Here is a 24,645-nt window from a genome sequence, read left to right on the forward strand (position 1 = left end):
CTATTTTTATGCTTTTTAATAGAATAAATGGTGTTTGCATTTGTACAATGAATAAAATCAGTAGATTTCCAAAAGTGCTTTCTCAGCCTGCATAGAGTCCAGTATACCTACCTTGGTGCTTCCTCCACAACTTTTTGATTTCTTCTTTGAATGGAGCACTCTCTTTCATTTAACCACAAAGCATTGCCATGCTTATCTGCTAAAACCTAGAACAGTAACACACTGCTATTAATGTATGCAATGCATGCATGATGCCTTCTGACATTCCACCACCTGCAGCCAGCTATATGTTTTACCTGTTTAAAAAAAAAAAAGCAGCATTCAATTAGTTTAATTTTAAAAAAAAAATTTTTCCCAATCTAGAAGTGAAGTTTGAGAGCAAATTGCCATTCTAGAAAATTAGATGATTTGAAATATTAATTGAATGCTACTTAAAATTCTAAAGATGATTATTTTTAAAGCCTCCATAAAGACTCTACGTAGAACACGGGAGGGGAGAGAAAACTTCTGACTTGAGTATGAACTCCACCATATGTGCTTACATTCATGACAAAGAATTTCCATTATTTATTCCTTTTAGCACCACAAAGCAAGCATAACACTAAGCAAGTGAACTCCTGCACCTACGACACCAATGGTAGCTAAAGTGTAAATAAACCTGGGCAGATGTGACAGAAAATGAGGCACTGATCTCATGAAGATAACTACATGCACTGTGCTGTATCGGATGCAGAGATTTTTCCTCAGAAATTCTTCGAGCTCCCATAAACTTATTGAACTTTCCAGAGGAAAGATGAACAGTTTGGGGGGTTCTGAAACTACAGCTTGTCCCAGAACCCTCTTCCCTACCCAGCGGGAGGTTTAGCAGCAGGTAGCACCAGAGAGCTCTAGCCCCAGCTAGATTTTGTGACCACCTTGTTACTGCAAGGCGAGAGAAAATCCAGAAGTATCCAAAGCAATTTCCTGCCCTAGTCCTATTCATCCCATCCAGAACTAAATGACATGGAGTTCTGCAGAAACTTGTTTGGGGAAGACAGAAGGCTTTATTCATTTATTTATTTATTAGTACTAAACAGTAGTTCTAGGGTATAACATGCTACTCAGATGAAACCTCTGTTCTGCAACTAAAATGATTCCTTGAGACCACTTCTGTTTCAGACTTCCTCACAAAACCTACAACTTCCCACAGATGTCCATCTCACTGAAACAAACTAGAAAAGACCCTGAATATTTGGATTAAAATAAATACCTATTCTTCTCTCTTCTGTGCATCTCTTCTCTCTATATATATGTATTTTACTGAAGGGAATAATAAATTATTTTTCAAGACAACTTAAACACTTCCGTTCATTTCAGTGACATTTCTTGTATCATTCTTAATTTCTGCAATCTGTATCCTAAAAGAAACATTTTTCCACTATCAGTTAATATGGCTTAAAGAGACATACATGAATCAGCCATGTAACATCTAGTGTCAGCCTTTAAATTCATCTCAGGTCCACTGTTTATATTATTAGAAATTAAAGAAGGTACTTATTCCATAAAACAATTATACTTCAGAATGCATTTACAGACTGTTGAAATCATGCTCTCTGATCACTTCTGGGATGAAGTGAAATTCCTGTACACATCTCACTAAAAATACATATCTCAGCTACAGCATTTTTTGTAAATATCTAAATAGCGTTAAAAGAAAATGTCCTGTTTGGGGGATTGTAAGATGAGATGGTTACAATATCAGTATATACTACATACTGCCATACACTAAATAAATGCAATGTATCACATCCTCTCCTGATTCAGCTAAAATTTATTTCCACTTGTAGGATTCCTATTTAGCTAACTAATATTTAGACATTCCATTTACTTTTACTTTAAACTCAGATCCTTTATGTCAGATATTTCAAAAGAACAAGACTTCAAATCAGTTCAAGCATAAACTCTCTTTGGACTCTTTTTTCCTGTTAATTGTTTTAGCCTTTTCTTATGTTCTACAAAGTGATTGTTTTATAGCTAGACACAGGAAACCCCTTATTTAACAATTTTAAGTACCAATGCTTTGGAGCTATATGAGAATGTTAAAAAAAGTTCTATTTAAAAGTTGCTGCTAAATTAATAAATATTTGGCATCTGGTCTCAAATTGTTTGTATATTTAGTAGTTTGAAAATGAACCAAGGTCAACGTCCTAAAGTTGATCAGAACACGAAGTTAAAATGATATGTTGTGATATTGTTAAAAGGTGCCATCAAAGTATTTATGTAAGGAAAACAAGATTCATTGTATGCTTATTATAAATAAAACCATAAATTCTTAATGGCAAGGCTATATTGTTTTCACTAGGTGAAATGATTTGATTGTTATTAAATACAGTACTGCTTAGTTTTGGGGGGTAACCTTTTTTAAACCTCAAAGAATCAAGACAATGCAAAATCTGGCCCAATTCACAGGAGTATGGAGAAATTAATCTCATCTAACTTCAGTCAGAGAGTCAGTAAGCCTCAGGAAATTGTCTAAACTGCCTCTCTAAATAACGAAGAAAAAGACGGACCCTCAGAAAGTGACTTATCCCAAATTTTCTAGGACAGGAGGAACAATTCTCAGAAGGTGCCTATCTCTTTCCACTGACCAGGGAGGGAGCTTAGAAAACTAAGTTAGAACAAAAAACTAACTTTAAGACTAAACAAATACCAAGCTGAAGCATATACTTTAGTTCATCTCTATACAAGACAGCACTTGAGCACATGAATGCACTTGCTTCAGCTCTATTGACTTTCAAAACAGTTCCCTGAACCAGATCTCAAAAATTAAAATGAACATCCAAATTTATTTTCAGTCTCCTTGAACAGACTTCTCTTCTACTGCTGGTAGCCGCCTGACTGAATTTTATGTACAGTACAGCATTGTTAACCCAAATCTGCAAGCATCAGAAAGGAACACATCTTGAAAATGTACAAAGCTATTAAAAAAGAGAGAGAGAGGGAGAGAGAGAGAAGAAATAAAGATGTAGGTATCCAAAAATTATTAGTCATATAAGGAAAATGTAGGAACAAGCTCTAGCAAACCAACCTCTTTTGTAACCTAAAATGAACATTGAAACACATTCACTATATACCTTCTCCCGATCCTTCACAGGTGAGAATAGCTTGAGGTTTAAATTTCATTTTTACAGACTCAGTTTCTTTATTTCACACATGCTATAAATTAGTCTGTGCAGAGGCAAATGTTAAATGGAAATTTAAAATAAATAAAAACATAGGAAGTATACCAGGTTTGAGTGGGCACATATCTGCAGAATAAAAAAGGTTAAATATTTCTCTTAAAAATCATTCCACACTATCAAATTTTTTGCTGTTGTTGTTTCATGAAGTTATTGAGCTACTGTCAAACTACTTCAGGCTCCCACTGTAAAAGAAAACATACCGCAACTTAGAAAGAGTTTATATCTTAGACCAGAAAAATAAGTGAAATTTCTGTTGAGAAAACTGACATATTCCTTATGGATTTCTTGTCAAAAAAGATTAATTCAAGGCTATTGGCAGAAACAGTTCAGTTGCCTACATAAGATCAAATATATCCAAATTTTTAAATCATAATTTTATTAAAGAATCTGTGTGAAAGTAGGTCTGGCTTTAATGCTAGATACAATAAAGCATATGAATGGTTAAAGAGACTACACCTAATTTCTAATCACAAACTGCCCAAATCTGGATACAAAGTCTCTAGGTCACAAGGATCATTAGGTGCTTCTGAACAGAATCCAAAATATCTATAAGTCAGCTAGAATTTGCAAAAAAAAAATGTAAAGAGCAACAGTGCTTGAAATCCTATTTCCTCTGCTTTGCTTATAGCACTGGAATCAGAGCTTCATTGAGTTAGGATCCACAGTTCAAAACTGAGCCCTCAGCACAGATGTCTACAACCACGTTTTTCAATGAACTGAGCATGGTTCATCGTCTTCCTGTTAAAAAGGGCTAGAGAATAAAAACAGGAAGGCTGTATTGCGTATGATAGCCATGTAGTTTGAGCAATGGCCCAAGACACAGGAAAACAGATTCTAGGCCTTTTTTAGCCTCGTGTTTGAAACGATATTCCCTACCACTTAATAAAATGCACACAGTATGGGGCTAAGCGTGAAAGGACACCACTGTACTTTAGTTACTTAAAAGCACATTTCTGTTCTCCTCTAAAATAGAATGCAAAATAAACAAAATGGGGGGAGGAGGGGGAATCACTGAATTTGTCTTTCACAGAAAAAAAATTAAGGGCTACTCAAAAAAACCCTTCACGTATTTGATATCAGTGACATTAAACAAATCATGTATCACTGCTTAAAAGACTAAGATTATCTCTACAAATTGCATCTCTAACATAAGCCTTTTACTACTGTATTAAGATGCATGTTAGAAATTCTGTTTTTAATTATTAGTAACAAATAAATATAGGGTTGTGATTTTCTTGATCTTGGTTGAAGACCTAAGTGAAAATATTATGGAAAATTTGACAACAATTGCATTTGACAAAAATACACTATTTCATGCATTTTTGTAATTTTTCCTTCGATGCAGCTGTATAACTGAACCACAGGTTTTGTTTTAAAATTTTAAGTTTGGTGGAAACTCTTACAAGAGGACTCAGTAAAATTTGTCTGAAATGTTGTGTTCACCAGGCCAGTTCTATGTCACTTTGCATTAGCAGGGCACCCAACCTAAAGTTCAAAATGAATTTTTTGCTACACAGCTGTCTAAATGTATCTGCTGTTTTTATAGAGGCATAAAGACTACATCTATATGTGCCTTAGCTCAAATAACTCTACAGCATATACATAAGCATGCAGTTTGAAATGCTACACATCGCCAGCTCAAACCAGCAACGACTTCTCCAACTCCTTCCAATCCTCCTAAATTTTGCCTACCATAAATGATGGAACAACAGAAAATCCCTGGACAAGTAAAGTAGCATCATCTGGGCTTTGATAAGAATTCAGGACCCCTTGCCCCAAAGAATGCCCCAACAATGTTTTACAAATAGTAAAGGTGAGAAGAGGAAAGAAGAAAAAGTTGGGATAGGACAATTTTTAAGATTCAGTAATATACAGAGAGAAAGTTTATCCCATCCTCTTAGCAGAACAAGCAGAAGAAGAGTTATATTATGAGATGTCTGATTCATGTGTTCATATACATTAACCTAAAAGCGTCCAAATAAACATAGAAGCCTGTTATTGCTTTGGCCAGCCTCTCTCAAGGTTTCTATCAGAACTGATGTGATGGCACTCTAGAGGAGCTCTGCTGAAGGAGAAACCTCTTGGGATGCAATACATAGGCACTTCGCAGCCATACTTAAGACGCACCATCTCCCCTGCGGCCTGTCATGTCTACTTTCTTTGAACCTCAGGTGTTTAATCAGTTTGAATCTTATCAACTAAATAATAATAATACAAACCTGGATTTCTATATGACGAGGGTTATCAATGAACTTCTCTATCAGTAAGCGATCATCACCAAAACTCGAAGCAGCTTCTTGAGATGAAAACCTAAAACCTTCCCTTAAATAATGAAAAGAGAAAGAATAAATCCATATTAAACAGTTGATGATTAAGTCAAGTTCTGAAGAACACAAGCAGGAGCATTGTTACTCATTCCAATCACCTAGCAGTTTTTAATCAAACAGTTCCAAAACATACAACTTTTACCATATGCATTTGATTCTTCAACAAATGCCATTTTTTCTTTCTTAGAAAGACAAAAAGATTACATTCACAAAGTGCAGAGAATTTAAGTGTTTAAAAAGTTTGGGCACTTAAGATGATTTCCAGGAATATTTTTCATTAGCATTTTCTTGTACAAAAATAAGACAGAAATCAAATCTAAAGAAACAAATTGTAAAATATGTATTATACAAAAATGAAGATGATTGTTTTTAATGCATACACCCCTCAACAGGTGAGATGTTAGATACACATTAGGTGAAAGCGCTGCAGATATAATACTGTGTATCTTGTAAAGTCAATCATTGAATATGCAACCAGAAGATGCAATACTCCACATAATACGACACGTAGCTATACCACTATTTTTTTCCCCAAACTAGAACTGAGACTTACATTGCATATTCCAAATACTTCTATTTTCTCTTTCAAATACATAATTACTCAAACAAATGAAGATTATTAAATACTAGATATTTTGACTTTACTTTTCCTAGAAGAAAGGTTACTCCTACAGATGTAACGGCTGCTGACAAACAACTTTACGTAAAGTTTTCACAGGGTGTACCACAGTACAAGCCTCAAAGGCTCCACAGAAGTTTTCTATAGTCTCTTTGAATAGCATATTAGCCCCACTTATGTCAATATACACCGAAAGTCTCGGGCGAATTTATGTAGGATTAATTATTGGAATGCAGTAGTCCTGATATTTGTACACCAAAAACCAACTATGGCAGCACTGTGTCAAAGTTTCCATAGCTTTCCATCTCTAGAACCTTGTTCAATTTCACAGACAAAACTTGCACTACATAACTGATGCATAGATAAATCTGATGTTTCACAGTATACAGAATCATGCATATTTAAAGGCATTTCTTCATCTTATTTAAAAATTGAGGATTTTTATTTGCTGTAGTTTTAAGAGAGATGATTCTCAATGTGCAATCAGTTGTAATCTTTCACAAATTCATATCTAACCTCAATATATCACTTTTCAAGAGGATGAAGGACATAAGTATTTGTCATTCTTTATGCTAGCTGATCTGTCCAAAAAAACAAAGTGAGGCGACAAACATCCACACACAGTATCTGCACTTATTGAAACAGATTCAGAGCCATTTTCACTCTTATATCAAAGGTTTTGCTTCACTCTGCGTATATTGTCAGACAGTATTACGCTCAGTTGACTAATTTTCCTTTACTGAAGTATGTACTAATTAGAAATCCAAACTGCAATGCTTGTTAAAAGAGTCATTATACCTAATTATCTAATCCAGGTATCTGTAAACCTTTTTAAAGTTATATATAACAGATATATGAATATGACTGTCTCCGTCAAGGATTGACCTTATTTATATTTGTATTTTACAAAACCGTGCAGCTGCATTTGCTCAATGATAAAGTTACCATAATTGCACTTTATCTTTCTTAAAAAGATCATACCAACCACACCAAGATGGCCTGGCTATCTTTATTAATATAAGGAAAAAAATGCTTAGGCTAGAAGAGAGTTTGTATTGGGAGTGTTATCCTGTCACCAAGTAGCAGCAGGGCCTCAGGCAATTCCACTTACAGGCAGCACGAGTACCAGTTCCCAGAGGCAGTGGGACTGCGTTGACAGGTGTGCATGGTCAACGCCCAGAGACACCAGTGCAAAGTTGAAAAGGGCCCATCTTAAGCAGCTGTACATGTATGCCTTCACCCTCAAAAACAAATAGGAGGAGCTGGAGCCCAAGTGCAGAAACAAAACTACAATATTCTTGGAATAACTGAGACTCGATAAGACAGGTCACCGACTGCAGTGCTGTTATAGATGAAAACTCAGGGCAATAGGGTTGCCCTTTCCCTTAAAGGGCAGCTCCAATATATGGATCTCTTCTTAGGAAAGGGCAGGAGGCTGAGAGCTAGTGGATCAGGAACAGTGACCAGTAAGGGTGATAGTGCAGCGCAAGTTTGTTAGCCCAACTGCTCAAGCTGACAAGCGGACAGAGTCTTCTTTAAGCAATTCAGTGAAATCTCTAAGACCTTGGTTTTTTTCTTTTTACAGGAGACTTTAACCTTCCCAACATCTATTGAAAGAGCAACACGGCAGAACAGAAGCAAGCTGGGAGTTTCTGAAGGATGCTGGGGACAAATTCTCAACAAAGATACTAGATGAGTTCATGAGACAGATTACTAGTAGTGCAAGAGGATCAGATCAGGGATATCTTGAGAAATTTTGACCCATATAATTACGTAAGTCCAGAAGGGATGTTGACAGAAGTGGCTTATGCCATTGTGAAGCTGCTCTGTCCTCTTTCAAAGGTTTTGAATATCAGGAAAGGTCCCTGATAACCTGAGAAAGACAAACATTTCACCCATCTTTGAAAGTGCATGAAAGAATCAGAAGAACTACAAGCACTTTAATCTCATTATCAATAACCTAGAATGCACAATCACCAGTTTGTGGACATCACTAAACTGGGGAGTACCATGCGTAGACTTGAGGGAAGGGCTGTGTTTCAGAGAGACCAAGACAGACTGGAAGCGACAGGCAGACCAGAACCTTATAAATTTCAAGAAAAACAAATAAGAAGCTCTGTGCTTAGCACAGACTAATCCCCTGCATTGGTACAGGCTGGGGAACTGACTGGCTGCTGAAGATGACCTGGGGGTCCTGGTGGATAAGAGGCTGTGATGCAAGTCAGCAGTTTACCCTGACAGTGATGAAAGCTAATAGCACATGGAGCTTATCAAACACAGCATAGCCAGTAGATGAACAGCTGTGATTATTCCCCTTTACTGAGAATTTGTTAGATCATATCTGGAATACTGCATCCGGTTTTGGACTCCCCCTCGTACTAAAACAATGTTGATAATGTGAAGTGAGAACAACAGAGAACCAAGATGACGGTCGGGGCATCGGAGCACATGAACAGCTGAGCAAACTGCTCTTGTTTAACTGGGAGACAAGAAGGCTTAGGGGAGATCTAACAGCAGCCTCCCAATGCTTGAAGAGGACATTACCAAGATGACGGAGCTAGGCTCTTCAGCAAGGTGCACAACAGGTGAACAAGAGAAACTGGTCACAAATTGAAACAGCAGGCTCCAACTAGATAAAAGGGAAAAAGGTTCCTGTGATAACAGCTGAGGCAGGCTGTTTGGAAAGGCTGTGAAATCACTATCCTCGGAGGTTTTAAACTGACTGGACAAAGCTCTAAGCAACCAGGTCCGAATTCAGTGTTGACCCTGCTCTGAGCAGGGAGCTGAATGAGATGACTTCCCAAGGCCCCTTCAAACATGAATGATGCTAGAAGGGGGAGAACAGGATGCCTTTAAGAGCTCTCTCTCTCTCCATACAGTACATCTGTTCGCACTGAAGTATAAGCTATACAGAAGTATTTATTGATCTTGCCATAAGTTTCTTTGCATTTGTCTGAAGTGAGATAGTCTGTGCCAACTCCATGCCTCCAGCTGCAAGCTCAACTTTACTGCTTTAATTAAAGCAACCACTTTCTTTGGAGGCAGGCAGACACTAATGAGGAACTGCAGTTATGCAATATTTCAGTTTCCAGTATCAAGAAATAACAAAAGAATACAGCCTTTTCCTATGAAGGCCAGAATTAGAAAGACCATCTAGTTAAAAACGTTAGATAATCATTAGTACAATGGAATCCCTCTAAAAATGTGACCAACAGATACTCAAAATTTTGTTTGATTTTACAAAGAAAACCAATATCCACTGCTTCAGCTTGACTCCAAATTTAAAAAAAAAACTAAAATGACCTAATCACAGCATTTTACATATATATTTATGCACATAGCTGGCATGGAATCCTGTGTTTAATGTGCATGGATGTGTGTGTGTGTGTGTGTGTGTGTGTGTGTGTGTGTGTGTGTGTGTGTGTGTGTATACACACACACACACACACACACACACACACACACACACACACATATATATATATATATACACACACACACACACACACGTTTTGTTTTGAATCACAAATTAGAAGTATCTGAAGAGTTTACATGTTTCTTCAGTAATACAGAATTTTATCAATTTGGTTAGCTTTCTGCTTTCAATTCCAATTTTCTATTAAATGCTGATCTGCTATATCGTTGTGATCTTGCCATACTTGGAGGACTTTAGTATAGCTTAAGAATGCATCTCTACCAATCATTGGAATAATCATCTTAGTAGTATTCACATTCACTATTTATTTTTGGCAGAGTTACAAATCATAAAAACAGTGCAATAGGCTAGAAGTGATGGTCCATTAAAGAATTCTACTTCAAATCAGGTCCCAGCTAGTAGGACCACTGTTCTTCACTCACCCAATTCACTTCTTCCCTTTACCTCAACATTTCTGCAGCACACACCTATGCTGGACAGACCAAGGAGGTCAAGTCCATACACTCCCATTTTTGCAGAGCAGTCTGGCAGGCCAAACAAACTGCTTTGGAAAGGTAATAAAGCTCAACGTTCAGGTCTGTAATAGGCTACGGTGTTCGATTTTTTAAGTCACTGTCCTCTCATCCTGCAAACCTCTCCACAAGTTTCCTTGCCTCAGGAGGAGAGGGATTCAGAATGATCTGTTACATATTATTCCACTTAAGTTCTTCCAGTCCTACTGCTTATTCCTTCAGAGCCATTGGAAGATTACAGAGACAAAACTTCAACAGATGCTTCTGAAGGAAGGTGGGAAACTACAGAACATGATTGCAGACAGGACTTGAGCAAAAAATTCTGCTAGTTCTCCCATGCATCCTGTGGTACAACCCCATGAACAACTGCGAAACAGTGCAAGTAAGCACAACATGGCAGGCACAGGACTGCAGAATAGAAATGACAGATTCTCAGAAGTTTTGAAAGCAGATGTTTGACTTTAAGTTCATAAACTGGCATGGGCTCTGAAGAGGAAAATTTAAGTAGCAAGGATATTTATTTTTTTATAAGCTAAAAGGTAAAATCTTTGATCTAAATACCTGTTCCTGGAAGGTGCCTTGTTGAAAATTTTCAGAGACACATGAAGCATGCAAGATTTCAATATCCAAGGAAAACAAATTTAGCCACAAAGCTCCAAATTTATCAAAAATGAATTGTTAGAGGAAAATTCAGTACAAATTTCCAACTCAAAGAGATTATGCTTGCAGCTGAAACTACTAAAAAACAGGATCATTATTTCCTGTATGGTGGTGACCTCCTATACTGAACCTACAGGCTAGTAAGGATCTTTGTGTGCAGAGATCCAGTCTCAAATATTTGATTTTCCCCTCAAGAAATTAAATCATCAGTTCTTTAGAGAGAACAATCCCCAAGATAATTCCTCTTCAAAGCTTGCAGCAGACCATTTGAAGCCATGAAGCTTAAGACTTAGTTACAGGTGCAAGTGTTATCCTGAAATCTAGAGAGAGCCTTCAATTCCTCCATAATCAATGAAAAGAAGGAAGGATGCAGAAAACTTATACATTCACAGACTCCCACCCTTCAGCTATGTTTTGTGCTGAACTTAATGTTGCCTATATTAGGAAAATGCTTTCGGACTGGCACCTGTGGGATGCAAGCACAGAGGCTCGTTGTATATGAGACCAGAGCTGAGACAATCAGTTATGCCAAGACAGAAGTACCATTAGATACATGCAGTAGCAGAACTTCAGCCATCACAGTTTCTCAGGCTGTTAAGAACCTAGAAACTTAAATTCAATATAAACTGCTCTTCAGGTATGTTTTTCTTTTTCAACATAACTTCAAGTGGGTATCTGTTATGTGAAAACAGCATATCCTAAATTCAACTTATCCAAACCAAAATAACTAACTAGGACTTAAATCATAGTGAAGACAAAATTATTTTAATTTCAGATCTGAGTTAGCAGCTCAAACTGCACACAAAATGATCTTGACTCAAATTGGGAAAAAAGCAATAGAAACGACAAGAGTTCAAGGTATTTATATCTTAAGAGATATAGCCTTACCCAAATGGGGGGGGAGAGAGGAACACGGCAACCTTCCACAATCACATGCACACGAAGAACAATTTCGAAAAGAAAAGAAAAAGTTACAGCAGTGGTAAAGGAGTACTCTAGTATTTCCAAATAGAAATACTAAATGGAACTGGCAGAAGCCTTGGATATATTTGGAATAATTTCATAATATCTAGAGGGATCTAATGAAAGTTTCTTCACTTAGGATATTTAAGAGGTGTGAAAGATGAAGCACTAATAAGTTACCATAGTGAATAATTCCATAACAGCAGGAATCCAGTCATTCAGATAGATCTTTCCCATTTCCAATGTCTGTTGCCACTTAACACCACATTATTTGCTATGTAACACCATCATATAAAGCTTTTTCTTTTTTAATATTATACATAATTGGTTTTAAGAAAAGAGCAATTTTCCATGCTTCAACTATCCTGAAAATCCAAAAGCATGTTTCAACAAAATGACTTTATATAAAGCATTTTTTCAACAGTATTTACAATTAATCCCATAGTGCAAAACCAAAACAAGTTGGGAAATCAAAATTTTATCCACAGTTCTCAAACATCTTGTATATATGACCTCTAAAATTCAGAAGGTCATTCAGATACCAGCTTCTCCATAGTGTCTGCCAGTAGCTGAGAATTAGCTTACTTTTAGTATTTTATAGCAGCTTATTTTTAGGACTACGTGGACTTGGATGCAGCAAGAAAAGACTTGAGGCCAACAACTCGTCATGTATCAAAATTACCAGACATATTGTTTTTGTCAGTAACAAGTTGAGTCACCTTCAAAACACTCAGTCAGAAGTTCTTCTTTAAATACATACAAAGGAAAAAATCTTCATTCCATAAGACAGTTAATGGACATGTACAACAAAAATCTTTCACAACCTCATACACATTTCTTCAAGAAAGATTTCTTCAAGAAGCACCAAAATGATCTGTTTCATACTTAAATGGGAAGGAAATCTACCTTCAGTTCTCTTAATCTCACTTTATCTTCCTGTAATAAATATTTTGCCTACTGAATTTTGACTTCATTACTGCCTGCAAATTTTAAAATAAGCACTTCTTGAAATAGGGTCAGTGACTACTGTTGATCTGTGACTCAGTGAATCTAGGTTTTCTTTCTCTTACCACTTCTTAGATATTATTCTATAAAGTCACCATAAAAACTAGACTAATATAACCACGAGGATTATTAAAAGGGCACCACTGGCAAATACCAAGAAACTGAGTATTTTAGAGGCTTTCCACAAAGAAGGCAAGCATCTCTAATATGGATCAAAGTAATCTCATTGTTAAGTGTACCAAAACAACATCCCTAGTTGGTTTCTGTTGACATCAATCATTTCTATCAAGTGACTTTCTGGTCAAAGCAATAACCATAACTTCTTCAAAACAAATCAGCAATCATGATTTCAGTCTGAGTTTTCAATTTTTAGACAGTTACTTTAATCAAACTTTTTTGACAGTTTCTGAGCAAAACAAGAAATGAATGCCTTCCTTTGAAGTACAACAGATGTACTTGCTGACTGAATAAGATCAAGGGAGTAATTTTGGTTTCCAAAGCAGTGGGAACAAAGCATCCTTGTAAGAAAGCAGGTTATTCTAGATCCTCATTGTAACATGCAAATCCTTATTTTCCTATTTAGATTTCAATATAAACAGGCTAGAGGTAGCAAGGTGCACAATAAGTTTTATTCAAATTAAAATTTAACTGCTAGCCATTCATTTTGTTCTTCCTTACGGCTTTTAGGTTCTGAGACTTAAAATGAATTTAACAGACGATACAAAATATGACAGGAAAAATCATAGTTGTGACTAACATTTAAGCGAATGAAAAAAAATTGCACTTTGAGTTAGTTCCAGACACATGTGCTCTCATATTCACAAGGGAAGGAAAATATCTCTAAGAAACTTATCTGATTTTAGTCTCAAATAGACTTTTTGTCACAATTCATTGAAAAAATCCCAAAATGCATTTTTCTGTAACATCACTGGCACAAGAGCTGGTGACTAGACACCTCACTGCCAGAATATCAAAGAATGGATTCTAAAACAACTCCAGTCAATGAGTATCTGGTAGGGTTTGAGATTCAGACACACCATTAAAAGACATGAAAATTTGTGTTTCAACAAATACTCCCTTTCAAACAGGCAAATGAACAATAGCTTGCTGAGACAAATATGTTAAACACTGAAGTATGCAATTTATTAGAGCACATTCTGGAAACACTTTATATGTGTTTCCACACATGAATAATCAGTCCCATCAACTTTAACGGAACTAGTTGTTCGAAAATAAATGTTTGTGAATCAGGGCCAAATGGTTTATTCTACTAAATGCGCAGACAATTTATACATCAACATTCTGGAATACAAACAATAAAATATTATTTACAGTATAAATTTACAGTTATAGGCAACTGTAAGGTTTGTACCCAAAATAATGAACTATGATGTTTTATAAGTTTTACGCAAAACTTAATTTTATATACCCACATGCAAACAGAAGTATACTGCACACTATACCAAAGGGAGAAAAACAGATACTATCCAATTTCTGTTTAACATTTGATATCTGCTCAACTGTCAGCTCACAGTGGCTTAATGGGACTTTGGTAACTGCAGCATTCATCAAGGCAAGCTTTTGGACAGCATCTCACCTGGTCTCTTCATCATCCCAAGCGATTCTCATGCCTTTCCCACCACCACCTGCTGAGGCCTTGATCATGACAGGGTAGCCTAACAGCGGGGAACAATTAGACAGAAGTTCAAACTTTGATCAGTTGGTCATAGGAACATGACAACTGACCACATGTCCAATAATGCCAGGAGACAATAACTTGGTTTATTAAAATGCTACTTGTTTGCAAGGAGAGATTTTCTCTTTTCAACACTTAGCTGTCAGTACAGTGATTTCTGAAGACTAGAAAAGGTTGTCTCTTCTATTTCATTTATATAAGAAAAACACTGAATTAATTATTCCCAAGTAACAAAATGATTTATGAATAAAAGCATTTGACCTTTAACTTCGTTTTCTTTAGAAACAAAATTTTGTTCCTTTTCTACTACTCAAATAAACTATTGCTGTGATAAAAAACATTTTATTAGCAAGAAGCAGAAAGAGATCTTCATAAACTATTAGTCAAAAGATTCAGTAAACCTTATTCACCATTTCTGGTCAATAGTGCAGTAGATTTTAAATAACAGAGCATCTCCAAAGAGCTTTGCTGCACAGATACTAAGCAATGACAAGTAAAAATCAATGCAAACAGATTATCATTACACACTGAAGATAAAACAAAGCATTTTTCCCAAACTGACAAGATGCAAGGAAAAAAAAAATTTTTAAATGAGCAGCATAATCTGACAACACTGCATAAAAGTGGAAATATTTTACTTTTGGAACAAAATAGAACCAAGGCCTTCATTTTCTGAAAGCTAAAAAAAAGTATGGTAAAAAAGTATGTAATTTTAAAGTAGATTTAATAATATGTGTATCTTGTAGTACAATACTAATTCAAAATAATTTCCTAAAACAGTTTCTTATTCATGTCAATGCATTTCACTTTTCTCCCACATCAGTCTACGGAAATCTAGAAGTTAATGATCTGATTAGAAAGTTTTGTGATGTTTCTAGGACAGCATAAAAAATTCTTCATATCTTTGGTCTCCAGCACTTTTAATGGAAAACATAACATTAAACCAAACATTAGACCAGCTGATACTCCTTGGCAAGAAAAATCAGTCAGTCCTTGCAAAATAAATATATCTTCCTACAAAAGGCTCTAATCTTGGGACAAAGGGGGATATCTGAATATGGTTCACAACAGAAATGGTCAAGACTCCTATTATACACATAACTCAAGTTTACAGTTTCTTTCTGCAACGCGGGTCTTACTCTGTTGGCTAAAGTGATACCCCTCCCCCACCTCCCCCCCAAAAGGCATTTGACTGAAAGGATGTTCAGGAGATGATGATTTAAAAATTAATTAATTAATTTTAAAAAATGGCACACCCACCAAGATCTGGAAAGTCTTCTACTTAGAACAACTAAAGTGGACATGCACAAAAGGGGCATGATACAGGCATAATAAATAGAGCAACGTTGATTGGAAGGTAGGAAAGAAGCAAAGTGCAAGAGAACTTTGAATTAATAAAGAAACAGCAATAAAGTAGTTTCCCACCTAACACGTCATTAGGCTGTAGAATCCCATGCTACAGTGTTCCTGCGGCTAAGAATTGCAGAAAGGTAACAGATAAGCAAACGCATAGCGCAAATCTCAACTTCCTACAGACAATGGTAACAAAAAGGCTATAAAACTTCATGCTTCAAAGTCTAAAGTAATCTCTAGGTACCAGGTACGACTATGGGTACAACCAAATACAGCTGTGCAAACAAGCTTACTATACTGTCTTACATTTTCCTGTGACATATCTGATGCTGCCAACTCAGTGGTATAGGATTAGTCATACACAGACAAGGGTCTGATCAAGAACTATATTAAGTATTTTCAAGGCCCCTACAAATCCAGAGTTAAACGGGCATGTACAAAACTCTGGACTGTAGTGCAGTAAACAGCGACATCCAACTCAACATCACGTAATGCAGCATCTATACACGAACAATTTATCTATGCTGTAGTTGCTCTTCCAGATCCCTTGCAACTGCCAGGCTCTTAGACAAGTGGCTCTCCTGAAATACGGCAAAAAACACATCCCATATGATTTTCATGAAAGAAGTAAGATTTAAACAGATAGCACTAGCAAACACATTTATACCTCCGGCAACACTAGCACCAGCTGGTGGTGCTCTCCAACTCAGAGGCGGAAAGTCTGAAATAAGCATTGTTTTAAGCCTCATTACGACCAACTCACTATGGCAATTTCCACTAATCATTCTTACTCAATGTCACAAGAACTTGAAAAATTCTTATCAATGAAGCTAACAATTTCAGCCTAATATATTAGTCTCTTGAATGGCTCTCTGATTTAACTTCTGTAAGCAGAGTCTAGTCATAACTTATTGTTCTTCATTTCAGAAATAAAATAGGAATACTATCAGTGAGCCTTAGTGAGTCTTTACACTTTACAGAATATAAAAGCTCATATATCCCAACTCACTTGGTTAAATTATGAGACAGGATACATGAGAGAGCTGGGTTACTGCTATTACTCACCAAGTTTTGGAACACTTTTTTTCCACAGTTTTATGTATACTGATTACCTGTCCATCATACTTATATGTAAGGCTCCATAGAGCTACAGTACAGTTAAGAAAACAGACGAAAAAAACCAACAGAAGGCCTATTTTGAAAAGAAACACATAGCTTCCTGGGTTAAGATCGAAAAAAATTTTTTAGCAGGCTTTTACAAGTTAGGATGCCAAATAGCCAGCCTCCTGAAAATAAGAGGACTTTCACTTTTGCCCAAATAAGACTTTACACACTGCTCTCTGAGGCACTGACCCAGGCTAAACATAACAATTCTAGGGCCAATACTGAGGATGGCTCTATCCTAAGATGAGGAAGTCCTTGTACAATCTAAGCAGCTTTGCATATGCATTGGACACAGGAGGTATTAGTTGCCGTTCGCCTGACCACTTTTGCCCTATTCAGGAGCAATGAGAATCCCTGAAATATACTCACATGGATTGGGTGGATTAGTTGCAGGAAGGGAGTGGCATGCAAACATATTACTTCAAACCAATAGCATTTATGGGAATGACCGATGACAGCAGCAATGAATAGCTTCACAAAGCAGGCATTTTTTTTCTGAGTAGGTTTTCAGCCCTTCCCTCCAATTAGGCAATTTACATGAGACTAAAATTGCATGTAGGAATAAACCTAACTCTTATTCCATAGCTCAACAGCTTTTCCTGAAGCATCTGGAGCACATGGGAGCATGGGTCTAACATGATCTCAAAAGGTAGGAAGGTACACATCTGCCAAATTTGAAGATCATCTGACAAACTTTTGCTGTTACATAAACGCTATTAAGTTAGACTGTTTTGATTTCAGGGTGGTTACTATTCTCAGAATTTGAACAGTAAAAGGAATAAACAGACTTCTGGTATCCCACAGCTTTTAGTTCCTGCCCTTAACCATCGTGTTGTTTTCAGATGTTAAACCATTTTTATAAAGTTGCAGGTAGTGGACTACAGAGTGCATTGATCCAGCAATAGCAGATTCTTTTCAATATTCATTATTAAAAACACTAGCACCAGCTAAACCATAGGCCAAATGAAACATGACAAAAACATGTTTTTCACTTGTTTAGTTTTGCACAGACTTTCACTTAGTTTACAGTACCTTCACTTCACAGTTGCTCAATTCATTTAGGCATCAAACTGAAAAGTAGAACTTTTTGGGTCTCATCCATGCTTCAGGAAGCAGGATTCTAGCAGTTCTTAATATAATATATATTATATATAATATTTAATATAGCAGTTCTTAACATATAACTTACAAGTGGACTTAAAGGTGACATGGACAAAAAGCCAATGTAATTAAACACTACAGAGAAGAAAAGAGAATGGCTCACACAAATGAGAAGACGAACTACAGAAAGGGAGCCTATACGGTCATTTGTGCCTGAACTGCTTCCAATTCCTGACTTAGTCCATTATTGCTATAATGTTCCCTCTTGCCAACTTGGGAGAGAACAAATCAAATAAGAGGAAAAGGTAGTTTGGGGCGTGTTTTTGTTTTTCGGGGGGTTGTTTTGGGGGTTCTGGGTCTCATGCTTATAAAAATTGCGTCTGTAGGTAGTCTTCGCTGAAATAGTCCTAGGCAGTGTCTCAACCCTGAAGCTCCACGCTTCTCTGCTACCAAACCTTTGGCCAGAACATAGCAGCAAGAAGCAGGAAAAATACAGGCAGTAAAAGAACATTATGCAATGCTTTTTTTCCTATAACTATTTAAGTATTCTTGGAAAGGTTAGACTCTAGATAAGTGAAATTAAAAGTAACTTGAAAGTATCCAATCACATATTAGGTGCTTTTTACGTAAGAGGACAGATGCATTATGTACAGAAGAGACTTTAATCTCACCCTGTCCTTTGAAATTACAGGTGATTGATTTGTATGCTGAGTGTACTGTACCTGCATTTAAACTTTGCTGATTAGACAGAGGCTTGAATGGATCAATTGGTCAAAACATGGGGGGGGGGGCACTAGAAAGGGCTTTTTTCAATACATGACTTCATACTGCAAATTTTTTTGTATGCAAATAGCTTAAGAATTTGTCTTCTCAAGAAAAAACACCCTCCAGCTGTCTGTAATTGGCTTTAATATCTGCAGATTTAAGACTGACTTTATATAATGACCTCCAAAGTGCTGCTGATATCAAAGACAGGAACTGGTCAACAGAACACCAGAAGAACTAAGAAGAAAATTAAGCAAGAGTACATTTTAAAAGGTGTCTAGGAAGTCACTGAGTGCCTTCCTACTTATACTAATCAAAACAGTCAGCTTAAAAATACTTGCAGGAAATCTTTAAAAACTGACAGCAAGAAAGACCATACAAATGCAACTGTCATGGACACTATGCCTTTTATTAAGCACTAACACCAATGTTAGTTTGCCACTTCTCCTAAGGTTCTAATTTGACTGATAACTTCTCCCTTTTGTTTCTGCTTGAATAGCAGTAATTGCCTGATTTCTCAAGAGGGACATAAAGGCTAACCTACAGAAATGCTGACTTCAGTTGTGCCATCTTAAGAGCCAGTCAAGCCTACACTGGGGGGGTTTCAGTGCAGTTAACGCCAGTGCACAAGCCCCAACTTAAACTCAAAGTGGAATAAAGCTACACTGATATAAAAAGTCAGCTGGAACAGTGCATGTCCCAGTTTCTATTGCACACAAGGCACGGCCATAGCTTTTGGCATGGGTGAGATGTATTTGTAGCAGGAGCTCTGAGTAACTAGATCAATAGGGGAGGCTTCAAATGCAGATAAACCCTCACAATCATACAGCTATGATTATCCTAAAGATCTTCATGGCTACTTTCTCATAAAACAAAAAGGCAAAAACATGAAAAATTCCTTATTGCATTAGATGCTCCTTCTGGGAAGGATTTAAAAACATGTAATTTTAAGCACAGGGTTAAATATTTCCCCTAATATTAAGCCTTATTAGATAAAAGCCAAAGCTCATTAAACATATTACACTTAACCTTCATCAAAATAAGTCCCAGACAGTTTGCTGGTTGCTCTTTTCATCATTCTGTAAGATACTCAGAAGCTGAATAGTGACTTTATTCCAGAAAGCTTAGAACAGAAGAAAGGTTGGTGGTCTGGATGATATTCAAGCTAACTGCAGACCATGCAGTGATGAAGAATGAAGATCACATCATCACTGGTGTCAGCAGCTCCCACATAAACAGGGATGTACCATGCCTAACTTCTGTAAAAAGAATACCTTGTCCAGTTGCAGGTATACTTTGAAAAAATTCTCTCTTTAGCTAGCCACTGATTACTGCATCTTGCATGCATTCTGCAAATCACGGCTGCACTTGTTCTCTAAAGCCCAGTTTGTTGAGCTAAAATGTGATGATTTAAGAGACAGGGTGTTAATGCCTAGAATCTTCCAGCCCTATAGGCAACAGGGAACTTAAAAACTATTAAAACATTATTTGTTCTATAGGGATTACTTATTACACATTCAATTTAGTCAACCATGTCTGCTGAGAGGCACACAAATCCCACCATAGCTAATTTAAGAACTTACCAATTTCCCTTGCAATTCTGACAGCTTCATCTGCATCCTGTAAAAGCAGGAAATGAGACCCAACGTTAATCCCATCAGCCATTGCACTATGTCCTGAGGGCAGTCATATATTGCACTACTGTCTCCTCTGATTCATTTAATGTTTGATTTTACAACCTTCTGACCCTTTTCAGCCAGAGGAATGTAAAATTAATACCATAAGTGGAATGTAAATTCTACCTCATCATTATTATACTGAGAAACTCAAAGCAACGAGGAATCAGCTGACAGGAAACACAGCCAGGATCGCAAAATGATTTTCTGCAGTCGTAGGAATTTAATGATAGAATTTAGAAGTTTACAATCAATAATGGACCATAAATCAGATCGTTAAAGCTTGTCCACTGCCAGCTTGTTTCCGTCCTCTCCGGTATTTGTCATGTTTTCCTGGTTGTTGTCAGTAGGGGGAGTTGATTCTCTATTGTTTGGGAATGATTCAGATTTCAGAAATATTGTAGAACTTCTTTAGAGATGAAATCTTTCTTTCCACTCAGGAAAAATACACAACCATTTCATTTACGTTCTTTTTTTTAGCCAAAAGACAAAAAAGAAAAAACCCTTAAATGCATCATTTTAAACTCCTAAAGTTACCTGAAAAGATTCACACACAGTCTTCACAAAGAGCTTGTACATACTACTGTATGACAATTAGAAAAATTCTTTTGTTGTTGCCACCTATTGCTTCAGCTGACTCACATCACTACAACCATGGAACAGAAAACATAACACAGAAGAAAGTTTCCAGGAAATTCAGAGATTAAAACATGAAGTACTTGAACTTTTCATGTTTTAATAACCAAATCTCTTCTCCTGCAGTAGTTAACTCTGCTTCTTTCAAAGGAATACAATACTAAAAAGGAAAGAGTTTGAACAGTGGCATGGGTTAAGTTTGAAAATTCCATCCAAATTTGCTAATATTTATACTATTCCGTGACATACATTAAAAAATTTGTAGGGAAGGCAGTAATGTCTGGAAACCACCAGCTGCTAAGTGCGTCTGAAGCTAAGGGGGCTGACTTATGAACATTAAAATGAAACCTGATACTTTTAAAGCTTTCAAGGCAATCCGTTTTAAAAGCACCCAGGTCTGAACTTTAAAAAAATACATAAGAAATGTTCATACCTGGTTCATTTATGTCTGATAATAAAACAAAATCCTCTTTAAAAGTCTTCAGTACCCAGTAACAGCCCCATGAAGAATAAGGGGGCTGGCAGGGGAAGTTGTCAGAAAATTTAATTTCCTTTCATTAGCTAGTCTGCTCCACAAATCGGTGCTTGTTAAGTTCAAAGCAGTCCTGAAAGCAACATCAGTTTTAAGTCTTTTTACTCCAGTCACATCTGTTAATGAGATTTTTCCAAGTAACAATTGTTTTTAAGTCAAAGATAAATCTAGCAAAAAAAAATCTCCCCCAAAAATCAGGGTTTACTGTTTTATTACACCTTGTTGCTTTCTGTGACCCTGTACCCTCCAAATTTTAGCTTAAAGGGATAAAAATGCATGAAAAGGGTCATTTAAGAATGTTAGTAGTTTCCACACATTGAGTTTGAAGGTTCTTTGTTCCTGCCTGTGACAGTTATGCGAGAATACTTCCCCTTAATAGCCTCTCTGTCAGGAAGTGTTAAACCTGCCAAATGCAAACAATTAGAGCCTCTTGAACAAAATGCAGGAAGAGTGATGACTGATGAAGAGCCACGATTATAGTCAAGAAGGAAACTTTTACATTTCTTTTCTCTTGCAAATTCAGTCATATATTTGCAAAATAGAATTAAGAGGGGAGGAAGCAAAGAAGGCAATTTTTTTCCACTTAGTTACCTGCAAACAAGTGGCTAACTGATACATTGCAAGTCCACAGGAAGGTAAGCCACAAATCGTTACAGAATAACTTTTCACAGCCACGGTATTTATACATGCATACAACAGCAACAAGCAAGAAACAGCATCATATCAGAAGCACTAATTGTCTCAGTTCCAGCTTTAAAAAATGGTAACAGATTTAAGACATCTGCCCAGCACAGCTATCATTAATTTACATTATTTCAACATCTATTACTTTTACAGTTCTAATGTATTAGGACTCAGGATCTTGACTATGTATACTCAAATTCTCTAGCCTTCAAAGGCTCTTTCTGAAATAGAAAACAAAAATATGTTGAAGAAAACAAAAATATGTTGATATGCTATACTTTAAAGACAAAAAAACAATTCAGAAAAAAAATCAAACAACTGACTCATTCAAATCTTTGGTAAGAATCTTTTGATCTCTTTCCCTGAAACTGTAAGTTTAATACCACAGATCTCACTTGCACGTCACACAAACATGCCAGCAGTTTGAGTGCTTATAAAAACTTACAACAATTGTTTTAGATTTTTGGTGCAGAGTACTTATGATAGGTACTTGACATATTTGCTATAAGGGCCCAAAAAAACCTAAATGTCAGGATGCTGCACAACACACAAGACCATATGTGGAAAATGTACAAAGAATACACTGGTATTAAGAGCATTTTAAAGTAATTTAATGGACTTCATCTCTTTTTTGCAAAGCCCTCATTGACGTATTACTGTCTCCTGTAAAAATGCATTAGCTACACTACCAATGTCTCAGAATAAACTGAAGATTGTAAAGAATTATATAATTCTAGCACAATCTTACCATACAAATGAAAAATATTCAAGATATGGTACAAGTTTATAAAAATTATAAAAGTTAAAAAGACATCATACTATGTTTTTATGAATGGCTGATTTTATCTTTAAATTAAAAAGATATAAAACACTTTTTTCTCATTTAGAATAATATTTTCTAACCTGCGAATTTCATGTACATGTCTCTGCTGGGTACCAGCAGGTGGAGACAAAAATAATAATAATAAAATAAAATAAAACAGCAAGACTACTGTGATGTAGACAACTGCCATGATGAAGTTTAGAGATTTCTAGAACTATAAAACACCATTAATTATGAAGAGCTACATAATAGCTTTCACAGCTGAGGATGTTGGGTCTGGAGAATCTCCAAATAAAAAGTCATGACTAAGCTCCAACAATCTCTCCAGCAGTAGAGTGATCATTTTAATATCAGAACCCAATGCAAGAATGTCTGAAACAGATACCTAAGACTTAAGTACAGTAAATTCACAGCCTTGCTGAAAACCTTCAACATATCCACAGACATCAATGAAACCAAGAAGTCGCTCAGAGACGATTAGCCTACTGGATCAACATGCAGCTATGTTATAACAACCATAAAAACAAACTGGCTCTACATGGTGAAACAAAACACAACCTTTCTTCCCTTTCCATTCCTCTGCCAATTTTTCACCACCGTATCTCCTGAAACTCATTACTCATTCTCCGCTTTCTTCTTGTCACCTACTCTCTTTTAACTATTTAGAGACTCTACATCTTTTCAGCTCTCACTTTGCTATAGCCACTGCTCATGTGGATTAACATAATTTAAAAAAAAAAAAGACTGTGATCACCACCTGTCTTAATTAAGTTTTAGGAAACTAATTGCAGCTAGAAACTTTGAACTGAACTCCCTTTGAACGCTTCTGTTGGCTCTCTAGCTGATAGCATCAGATTCAGGTTCCTTATATATGTGCATTGGGCAGCCCTTGCCTCAGTCAACTGCTCTATTCTAGTGAAACTGAACTGGAAAAGAGAGGAAAATTACTCTTCAAACGACCTTCTCCATTCTCATTCCATCTCTTTCCATTCTCAGTCTCACACTTAACTACATTCTTGGTCTAATATGAAAATAGTTGGTTATGTCTGTTACGCCAAGCATCCTCCCCTTCCTTCCAGGTTCATTCTTAAAGTGCAATCTTGAAGGGTTCCTTTCTATTGTCATTTCTACTGATTTGGAATTTCTCTGCATACAGCTTCGCCAAGACATTATTACAAGAGCTTAGAAACTCCATTTGTTCATTACATCTAAATGCTAAGCAACATAAGGAAGAGGAAAAAATTTGCCCTTTATTTGTGAAGGGTCTGTGTATCTGCAGCACCATTTAAGTGCCAGATAAAGAGACAACTCTTGAATTAACAAAGTTTTTCAGTGCAGTCCTGAACTGAACAATGAAGCACTAGAAGTTGTTATCCTTTATGTTCACTTTAACTATTCATTCACAAAGAACAGATGCACAATTGATCTTTCTTCTGTCATTGTCGTCACATAGGCATGAAAGCTGTTTCTCT

The 24,645-nt window shown here is 36.4% G+C and overlaps 1 protein-coding gene across 5 annotated transcripts in view; it reads right to left on the reverse strand.

Moving 5' to 3' along the window:
- PCCA (propionyl-CoA carboxylase subunit alpha) overlaps positions 1-24,645 on the reverse strand; it is a 313,606-nt gene that overhangs the window by 195,718 nt on the left and 93,243 nt on the right. For all 5 annotated transcript variants that reach the window (XM_026121612.2, XM_064504347.1, XM_064504364.1 and 2 more), the window contains 4 exons: positions 20,406-20,442; positions 14,341-14,419; positions 5,441-5,543; positions 112-206 (listed from right to left, as the gene is read on the reverse strand). In XM_026121612.2, the coding sequence (XP_025977397.1) occupies positions 112-206; positions 5,441-5,543; positions 14,341-14,419; positions 20,406-20,442 (314 nt within the window). The remainder of the gene's footprint in view (positions 1-111; positions 207-5,440; positions 5,544-14,340; positions 14,420-20,405; positions 20,443-24,645) is intronic.

Source organism: Dromaius novaehollandiae, chromosome 1 (assembly GCF_036370855.1).
Source record: "Dromaius novaehollandiae isolate bDroNov1 chromosome 1, bDroNov1.hap1, whole genome shotgun sequence".
NCBI classification, from domain to species: domain Eukaryota; kingdom Metazoa; phylum Chordata; class Aves; order Casuariiformes; family Dromaiidae; genus Dromaius; species Dromaius novaehollandiae.